The 10,530-nt window shown below is 48.5% G+C and overlaps 1 protein-coding gene across 8 annotated transcripts in view; it reads left to right on the forward strand.

The window, feature by feature from the left end:
- agap1 (ArfGAP with GTPase domain, ankyrin repeat and PH domain 1) overlaps positions 1-8,159 on the forward strand; it is a 245,605-nt gene extending 237,446 nt beyond the window's left edge. For all 8 annotated transcript variants that reach the window (XM_071330514.1, XM_071330515.1, XM_071330516.1 and 5 more), the window contains 2 exons: positions 3,164-3,419; positions 3,834-8,159. In XM_071330514.1, coding sequence (XP_071186615.1) covers positions 3,164-3,419; positions 3,834-4,043 — 466 coding nt within the window. In that variant the 3' untranslated portion in view covers positions 4,044-8,159. The remainder of the gene's footprint in view (positions 1-3,163; positions 3,420-3,833) is intronic.
- The last annotated feature ends 2,371 nt before the right edge of the window (positions 8,160-10,530 follow it).

The following is a 10,530-nucleotide window of genomic DNA, read 5'->3' on the forward strand; positions in this document are numbered from 1 at the left end:
GTGTGTGTGTGTGTGTGTGTGTGTGTGTGTGTGAGCAAGCGTGTGTGTGTGTGTGAGCAAGCGTGTGTGTGGGTTGAGTAAGGGCACTCGGTGTGTGTGTATGATGATGCTCAGCCACGGTTGCAGTGGTTTGAAGAAAAAGGAAATCGTTGCCGGGGGTTGAGCCTAGTCATCCCGTTGCCGAGGCTTTGATTAAGAAGGATGTCGCAGGGCATCGATCCCCAGGGCTATAGATTGACTATTTTTATCATCTGTCCGTCTGCCCCCCTCTTGCTCTGATAAAACGCTTTCTCCTGCAGAGAGAGAGAGCGAGACCCTCCACACGCGGCTAATTTGTAATTACTTCCGTCAATGGGTCTGTTTGAGGTTAACCCCCAGAGACACCCTAAGGTCTCATCACTCATCTTCTGTTATGGCTGACGAGGCGACTTAGTTATCCCCTACACCTCAGACCTGTCAACATATAGGCAGTCCATAGACTGTCCTGTTGCCTTGAGAAGCCAGCATTTCATGACCCTAAGTGGTTCCCAGACAGTGAGACAGAAACCTCTGGTGGGTGACTCGGTTGCTGTCATTGGCTTTGTTGAATTTGAGGGTCTCAACAAAATTCCAAATCATTGGCAGTGTTAAAAAGGTCTTGAAACCCAGTGCACTAACAGTAGGAGGGGATATGGAAAGGTTTGATTCACACTCTACATACAGTATCAGTCGACAGTTTGGACACACCTACTTATTCCAGGGTTTTTCTTTATTTTTACTATTTTCTACATTGTAGAATAATAGTGTAGACATCAAAACTATGAAATAACACATATGGAATCATGTAATAACCAAAAAAGTATCAAAATATATTTTATATTTGAGGTTCTTCAAAGTTGCCACCCTTTGTTGCCTTGATGACAGCTTTGTACACTCGTGGCATTCTCTCAACCAGCTTCATGAGGTAGTCACCTGGAATGCATTTCAATTAACAGGTGTGCCTTGTTAAAAGTTCATTTGTGGAATTTCTTTCCTCAGTGCCTTTGAGCCTATCCGTTGTGTTGTGACAAGGTAGAGGTGGTATACAGAAGATAGCCCTATTTGGTAAAAGACCAAGTCCATATTATGGCAAGAACAGCTCAAATAAGCAAAGAGAAATGAAAGTCCATCATTACTTTAAGACATAAAGGTCAGTCAATCTGGGCCTTCAAGAACTTTGTGCAGTCGCTTAAACCAAGTGCTATGATGAAACTGGCTCTCGAGGACCACCACAGGGAAGGAAGACCCAGAGTTACCTCTGCTGCAGAGGATAAATTCATTAGAGTTATCAGTCTCAGAAATTGCAGCCCAAATAAATGCTTCACAGAGTTCAAGTAACAGACACATCTCAACATCAACTGTTCAGAGGAGACTGTGTGAATCAGGCCTTCATGGTTGAATTGCTGCAAAGAAACCATTACTAAAGGACACCAATAATAAGAAGAGACTTGCTTGGGCCAAGAAACACTAGCAATGGACATTAGACCGGTGGAAATCTGTCCCTAGGTCTGATGAGTCCAAATTTGAGATTTTTCGTTCCAACCACCGTGTCTTTGTGAGACGCAGAATGGGTGTGTGGTTCCCACCGTGAAGCATGGAGGAAGAGGTGTGATGGTGTGGGGGTGCTTTGGTTACACTGTCTGTGCTTTATTTAGAATTCAAGGCACACTTAACCAGCATGGCTACCACAGCATTCTGCAGCGATACGCCAGCCCATCTGGTTTACGCTTAGTGGGACAATCATTTGTTTTTCAACAGGACAATGAACCAACACACCTCCAGGCTGTGTAAGGGCTATTTGACCAAGAAGGAGAGTGATTGGGTGCTGCATCAGATGACCTGGCCTCCACAATCACCTGACCTCAACCCAATTGAGATGGTTTGGGATGAGTTGGACCACATAGTGAAGGAAAAGCAGCCAACAAATGCACAGCATATGTGGGAACTCCTTCAAGCATTCCAGGTGAAGCTGGTTGAGAGTATGCCAAGAGTGTACAAAGTCATCAAGGCAAAGGGTGGCTACTTTGAAGAATCTGAAATATAAAATATATTTAGATTTTGTTTAACACGTTTTTGTTTCCATAGTTTTGATGTCTTGACTATTATTCTACAATGTAGAAAATAGTAAAAATAATGAAAAACCCTTGAATGAGTAGATGTGTCTAAATGTTTGACTTTTACTGTATATCCATCTGTCTTTCTCTCTCCCTCTCTCCTGGTGTGTGAATGTAATGCTCTCTCTCAGGCCTAACCCTCCAACCAGGGTAGGTCATTACAGAGGAAGTGAGCCAGCAGTGAGGCTCCACTATACTGTGTTCTCCATATCCTGGTTAGTGGGGGACCCATGACCCCCTGAGGGGGACTGTTTCTAGGGATACAGGACAGCTCTATATCCTCACTCCTGTCCCTCCCCTATCCTCTCCCCAGGCCACTGTGGTTCCTCTCCTTTCTAACAGGAGGATTGATGCATGGATAATCCCAATTGGGCTGAAAGGCTCTGTTTACATGGTGGGGATTAGGGAGAGATTAGCGCTATCACAGGATTAGATTGAGTAGCTGGAAACTGTTACCACTCTGAACTCACACTGCCCCGCTTCCCTCCTCTCCTGGTCTCTCTCTCCTGGTCTCTCTCTCCTGGTCTCTCTCTCCTGGTCTCTCTCTCCTGGTCTCTCTCTCCTGGTCTCTCTCTCCTGGTCTCTCTCTCCTGGTCTCTCTCTCCTGGTCTCTCTCTCCTGGTCTCTCTCTCAGTGCTATGGGGTTAACATTGGTGTCTTTCTCCTTCACAGATAAGGCTAGTTAACATACTCCTAGTTAACCCACTCTTCCATTCACTTTTTTACCATCTGAACTCAAGACTCTTGCTAAGAATGGTCCTGTGGTTCCCAAAGCGACCCAGCAGATATCCCTGTAACAGTCAGTAGATATCCCTGTAACAGCAGATATCCCTGTAACAGTAAGCAGATATCCCTGTAACAGCAGATATCCACACTGCTAGGTGAAGTAGAACTATGGTGAACGTCCCCCTTCTGTCCTATGTGTTCCTATGTGTGACTAGATGAACAGGTGGAGAAGGTAACGTCACAAGATGATGTTAAGATCCTGAACGTTCCTCTTAACCACTACTCTGTGTATTTCTCTCTCTCAGGGAGGAGCGTGAGCGTTGGATCCGGGCTAAGTACGAGCAGCGGTTGTTCCTGGCGTCGCTCTCGGGGGTGGACCTATCCCTGGGCCAGCAGCTGCTGAGGGCCACAGCCGAGGAGGACCTGCGCTGCGTCATCCTGCTCCTGGCTCACGGCTCCCGGGAGCAAGTCAACGAGACGTGTGGAGAGGGAGACGGACGCACCGCCCTTCACCTGGCGTGCCGCAAGGGCAACGTGGTCATCACACAGCTCCTCATCTGGGTGAGAGAGAGGGCGGTACCAACAGGATCTTACACGTCCATGGTTCCTCACCCTGAGTGTTGTCTATAGACCAAGATGTTGCCATGTCAAATAACTCTCTTTCCCTCTCTCCTCTCTCCCTCATCCCCCTCTCTCCTCTCTCCCTCGTCCCCCTCTCTCCTCTCTCCCTCGTCCTCCTCTCTCCCTCATCCCCCTCTCTCCTCTCTCCCCAACCCTCTCTCCTCTCCCCCATCCCTCTCTCCTCTCTCCCCCATCCCTCTCTCCTCTCTCCCCCATCCCCCTCTCTCCTCTCTCCCTCATCCCCCTCTCTCCTCTCTCCCTCGTCCCCCTCTCTCCTCTCTCCCTCGTCCTCCTCTCTCCCTCATCCCCCTCACTCCTCTCTGCTCTCTCCCCATCCCTCTCTCCTCTCTCCAGTACGGGGTGGATCTGATGGCGAGGGACGCCCACGGTAACAGCGCGCTGGCGTACGCACGGCAGGCCAGCAGCCAGGAGTGTGTTGACACGTTGCTGCAGTACGGCTGTCCCGATGAACGCTACCCACTTATTGCCACGCCCAACCTGTCCCGACGCAACACCAACCGCAACAACAGCTGCAGCAGCACGGGCAGCACCGCACTCATATAAACACTACCGCCCCCTTCAGGAGGCCTCCGGGGACTGCGGCTCGCAGGATATTAACAGGCTAAACACACATTGTGACATTGTATGCATATTACACACTCAAACTCCTGACTGAAAAAACTCCTGACTGACATTTTTGGAAGTGAGGGGCTTGGAGAGAGTCTGAATTGGGAGAAATGACTGAACTCTTTTGGGAACCACTACTTCTGCACTCCTTGTCTTAGAGCCGTCGTTGACCTCTTACCCTCTCCACTCTGCCACTAATCTCACACAGAAGACACTAGCACTCCTGTTGTAGTTGCCGTTGATGAAGCCCTCTGTCCTTTTGGCTCTCTGCCCCACATCATGATGACCCCCCCCCTGCGCTTCGGTCCAATTGTCAATTTCCTCACAAGGCCCTCCCCTGTAAAAGCATGGGGGCAGGAGGTGGCTTGGCGTTACTTCCGGGTGGAGTCAGGTCACCGGCTTCCCTCACTGCTATCTACCTGGCTGCATGTAGCCCTAAGCATGATGGGACATGGGGAGGAGGTGGCCAAAATCACGTGGAAAGCAGCGACACCCCTCTATATATACCCTCTATTGACTCCCATCTGCAATCTGCTCCCAGCTTCAACCCAGGCCACACACACACTATATCACTGCTATATCAGCTGTATAGAAACAGAGGCCTGCAGGTTTGGAAAGACTTTGGATGTTTGAAGAGGGCCTCTGTAGCATGTTGGGGAAGGGGGGGTTGCTTTTCGCTTAAGTTATGGGAGATCTACCTTATAACATGAGAACTACGAAGAACTACAAAGAACTACAAAGAACTACAAAGAACACTGATCAACTGAACAGAACTCCTCTTCTGCTCTGCTTCTTTAAAAAAAAAATGAAAAAATTCCTAAATATCTGATATTCCTTCTAAATAAAACAGAAAGTGTGATAGCATGTCAGACACTTTCTCTTTTGAATTAAAAAAAGGTTGTTCATCACGTCCAAATTGTGTATATCTCATTGTGAATTGCTGGACCAATGAATCAGTTCCACAGAGAAGTGAGTTTGTCATATATATTAGACGCCACTTGCTAGGTGTAAAAAGCGTGTATGTATTTCCAGGCTCAGGGACCAGAGACTGTCAATTCTCCCCCACAATTCCAGTCGCCTCAACAACAGTCTTAGATTTACATTTCATCCGTTCAGAAGAACAGTCCACCTACAGAATGTATAGGAAGCCTCATGATGCGTCGTATCAGACCATCAGCCTTCTTCAGGATGATCATACGGTCCACTCAACCCACACAGAGACCAAGGGGAAATGTTTTCTTTTTCCTGTTTTATCCTTCTGCATATTATTCTGCCTTTTCTTTACTTTTATCAGGTCATCAAATACACTGTATCTGCTGTTTCAGCTGGAAACACATGATAACGTATTGTTGCGTAGTGATAGGCAGAGGATGGGAGGAAATGGATAGGACTCATGTTCCTGTTGATTACTTAGGTGTGGTGCAGGTATCAGTTGTCAGTACTCCCATTCACTAACACTGATCTACAACTGATCCAGGAACAGCATCCACGGTGTAAATGTAGCACTATTTATACTAGATGGGCTCATCAGTGTTAAATGTATTTAATGTAATCTAAGAAGACGTTTGTCTGACAGTTCAACCCATGATGGGCTGTCAGCTTTTGTAGAATATTTATGATCTGATGGATACTGTTTCTTCATTGAATTAGACTTTTCTGATTCGGAGAAGAGTTCCTAATTTGGGCCCCCTCTGAGTTTTCCCCTTGTCAAGTTGACTGACATCATATATGACATCATTGGTCAGGATAGACTCTGGGCCGCCTCCCATCGGGTCTTCTGAGGTACTCGGCATGCGTTTCCTCCATCCTCTGTCTGTCATTGGATATCCATGTCTGTTGCTCCCCAACCAATCATACAGTCTCTGCCTCTTGAATCTCTTAGTCTGCGTCCTGAATGGCACCCTATTCTCTTGAACAGTGCACTACTTTTGACCCGCGCCCATAGGATTCTGGTTAAAAGAAGTGCACTATGTAGGGAGTAGGCTGCCATTTGGGATGCTATCTGCTCAGTGACTCAATAGGAAGGGCTTCTCTGGGTCTGGAATCCTACTGTGTGTAAATAATATTTTACTTGTCTCTTCCTCTATCGCTTTTCTTTCTCTCTTTTTGAAAAGCTCTTTTGGTGGTGATGTCATGATGTATCTGCAGGAAGCAGGAAGTTCTTTACTCTGAGAGCGCCGTGTTCTCTCTGGGGTTTGAGTGGAGATTTGCCGATGCCCATGTGATGTTTTTATTGGGAGAAATCAGCCAGTGATGGGTTTACTGAACGCTACTGGAATGTTTAGCACCAGGGGCTCTCCTCCTGTCCCTCTTCCTGTTGCCAACGTCTCTGTTCTGCACAAGTCCCTCTGCCTTTGCCTGTTCTTCAACCTTACTGTGTGTGCGTCCTCGTGTGTGATATGAGTCTTTCTCCCCCCAAACCATTCCTAAGCATCAAATGCTCCCGTATTTATGATTGCTTTTGCCCTTGATGTTACCTCCCGTGTGTGTGTGTGTGTGTGTGTGTGTGTGTGTGTGTGTGTGTGTGTGTGTGTGTGTGTGTGTGTGTGTGTGTGTGTGTGTGTGTGTGTGTGTGTGTGTGTGTGTGTGTGTGTGTGTGTGTATAAACGCCTAATATAAGTAGTGACTCCTGCCTCACCTGTACAGGTATTAAAGCAATATGGAGTACAGGTATTGATATCCATGCTAACAGTGGTGTTTCTGTTCTACACACACCTTGCAATACCTGCGTACGCTGTAGACAAGCCCATACATCACACACACGCTTCTGTGTCCGATAGAAATGTGAAAAGAGCTAAAGATGTTGAGTGTGATTAACATGAGAAGTGCTGAGACATCCGGAGTTGTCCACAGGCAGCCATGAACACTAACGTGAACCTGACCAAACCTTTATTCAACCTTATTGTTGCAGTAGCAGAAATAGCAGCGTTAAACCTCTCCCTCGTCACTAGAGGGGTTCTCCCCCTCAATAACACTTGTGAGGTTTTGACTGAGGAGAGGACAAAGTCCTTTTATTTATGACAAGACGATGCACTACGTATTCAGTTTGATGGTCTCTCTTCAGTCCTCTCCTCACAAAGTCTTTCCTGTAGAACACTTTTGCATGTCTGGATGTTTGTGTAGATCCCTGGTCTCTTCCCTCATATTGTCTGCTGGCCTGAAACTGTTCCTGTCTCAGCCCCTGGCTCTCACACTAGTGGGAGTTATGAGGAGGTTTAACATCGTATTGGACACAATCCTCATTGGTGGTCAAGCTGCTCTCCCTTCCCCCTCTGAAGCAGCCAGTGGAATTCATTATTAGCCAATAGTGTGAGCGGTCCTCCCTTATAGTTGGGTTCAGGAAGCATCAAAAAACTAGCCTGGAATCCAGAAGATATCATTTGTTTCAATGGTGAAACGGAGCATATCAGTTTGGTTTCCAGGCTATCTAGAAGCTACTTTTTACACGTGAGACATGTATCAGTGTGACCCCTGCCAGGGAGAAGAGCACTATAGTGGACGGGGGACACACTCACCATGTCAATCAGTCTGCTGTTACTTTAGTACCATTAAACCGGCCACAGCTCTCCCTTCTATACATGCCAGTCGACACATCATCAGCACAGCGTTCACCACATGTACATAGATGTAAACAACAAACGGTAATAAACAAACTTTGGTAATTTGTTTTTGTTTATTTGGTTCCAGTGTGTATTTGGTGACCTCTTTGTCGTTGGTCATTCATCCTGTATGTAGCTCCCCAACCCGAGACGACTGCCAGTCAAATGGTTTAATATGGTTCTAATGCTGTCTAGATATGGAAGAAGACCTCTCTTCTCATAACTGCTTGGGTTTCGTTCAGTTATCAGTCTAGTCCATCCACCTCGATTGTGACCTATCAGCATCAAGCAGCGTTATTATTACAATTGTCATTGGTCTCCTAATTATTATTGTTATTATTATTGTTCTATTGAGTTTGTGTCATCTGTACAGTACCGTGTTGAAACATGATACCTAATACAGTCTTCTACTGTAATGTGTCTCTTTTCAATAAAGACTAAATATGCTTCTTAATATAACTGTTGTCTGTTAAATCAAAACATGGATAACGGGTGGGAACTGGGGAGATGGATATGTTGGGGTGGGAACTGGGGAGATGGATATGTTGGGGTGGGAACTGGGGAGATGGATATGTTGGGGTGGGAACTGGGGAGATGGATATGTTGGGGTGGGAACTGGGGAGATGGATATGTTGGGGTGGGAACTGGGGAGATGGATATGTTGGGGTGGGAACTGGGGAGATGGATATGTTGGGGTGGGCCTGGGGAGATGGATATGTTGGGGTGGGAACTGGGGAGATGGATATGTTGGGGTGGGAACTGGGGAGATGGATATGTTGGGGTGGGAACTGGGGAGATGGATATGTTGGGGTGGGAACTGGGGAGATGGATATGTTGGGGTGGGAACTGGGGAGATGGATATGTTGGGGTGGGAACTGGGGAGATGGATATGTTGGGGTGGGAACTGGGGAGATGGATATGTTGGGGTGGGAACTGGGGAGATGGATATGTTGGGGTGGGAACTGGGGAGATGGATATGTTGGGGTGGGAACTGGGGAGATGGATATGTTGGGGTGGGAACTGGGGAGATGGATATGTTGGGGTGGGAACTGGGGAGATGGATATGTTGGGGTGGGAACTGGGGAGATGGATATGTTGGGGTGGGAACTGGGGAGATGGATATGTTGGGGTGGGAACTGGGGAGATGGATATGTTGGGGTGGGAACTGGGGAGATGGATATGTTGGGGTGGGCCTGGAATTAAGCTGTGTGTGTGTGTGTGTGTGTGTGTGTGTGTGTGTGTGTGTGTGTGCGCTAGTGTACTTCTGGGCTGTCTGCATGCTCCAATGTGCTTAGGTGTGTATGTGTCTATGCGTGCACTAGTGTGTGGGGGGGGGGGGGGTGCAGATGAAGGCGTTAGAGCGAGGTCCTGTATGTCCTGGCTGTAATGGGATAATACCCCTTTAATCCCTCTCCAGCCCTCTGGGATTCAAGAAGATGGCCGAGGGGGGCACAAAGCAGCCAAGAAGGGGGAAGATGGACAGGGGTCTGCCCTCACAAAGCACCAGGCACAGGAGAGGTGGGGGGAGACGGACAGGGGTCTGCCCTCACAAAGCACCAGGCACAGGAGAGGACAATGGGACCGTGGCAGGCCACGACAGCAGATGTAATTAAAGAGATTAGACGGGAAGTGAGGAAAAGAGCAGCCAGAGGAGGAAGGGGAGGGAGGGGGGGGGTAGAGTGGTTACTCTGTAATCAGTAATGCTGTGGGGGACAGAGAGGAAGGGGAGGGAGGGGGGTAGAGTGGTTACTCTGTAAACAGTAATGCTGTGGGGGACAGAGAGGATGGGGGGGATGGGGGGTAGAGTGGTTACTCTGTAAACAGTAATGCTGTGGGGAGAGAGAGGAAGGGGGGGGGGTAGAGTGGTTACTCTGTAATCAGTAATGCTGTGGGGGACAGAGAGGATGGGGGGTAGAGTGATTACTCTGTAAACAGTAATGCTGTGGGGAGAGAGAGGGATGGGGAGGGATGGGGGGTAGAGTGGTTACTCTGTAATCAGTAATGCTGTGGGGAGAGAGGAAGGGGAGGGATGGGGGGGTAGAGTGGTTACTCTGTAATCAGTAATGCTGTGGGGGACAGAGGAGGAAGGGGAGGGATGGGGGGGTAGAGTGGTTACTCTGTAAACAGTAATGCTGTGGGGGACAGAGGAGGAAGGGGAGGGATGGGGGGTAGAGTGGTTACTCTGTAATCAGTAATGCTGTGGGGAGAGAGAGGATGGGGAGGGATGGGGGGTAGAGTGGTTACTCTGTAAACAGTAATGCTGTGGGGGACAGAGGAGGAAGGGGAGGGATGTGGGGTAGAGTGGTTACTCTGTAAACAGTAATGCTGTGGGGAGAGAGAGGAAGGGGAGGGATGGGGGGTAGAGTGGTTACTCTGTAAACAGTAATGCTGTGGGGAGAGAGAGGAAGGGGAGGGATGGGGGGTAGAGTGGTTACTCTGTAAACAGTAATGCTGTGGGGGACAGAGGAGGAAGGGGAGGGATGGGGGGTAGAGTGGTTACTCTGTAATCAGTAATGCTGTGGGGAGAGAGAGGATGGGGAGGGATGGGGGGTAGAGTGGTTACTCTGTAATCAGTAATGCTGTGGGGGACAGAGAGGAAGGGGAGGGATGGGGGGGTAGAGTGGTTACTCTGTAAACAGTAATGCTGTGGGGGACAGAGGAGAAGGGGAGGGATGGGGGGGTAGAGTGGTTACTCTGTAAACAGTAATGCTGTGGGGGACAGAGGAGGAAGGGGAGGGATGGGGGGTAGAGTGGTTACTCTGTAAACAGTAATGCTGTGGGGGACAGAGGAGGAAGGGGAGGGATGGGGGGTAGAGTGGTTACTC

The sequence above is a fragment of the Salvelinus alpinus genome, chromosome 10 (genome assembly GCF_045679555.1).
Source record: "Salvelinus alpinus chromosome 10, SLU_Salpinus.1, whole genome shotgun sequence".
NCBI classification, from domain to species: Eukaryota; Metazoa; Chordata; class Actinopteri; order Salmoniformes; family Salmonidae; genus Salvelinus; species Salvelinus alpinus.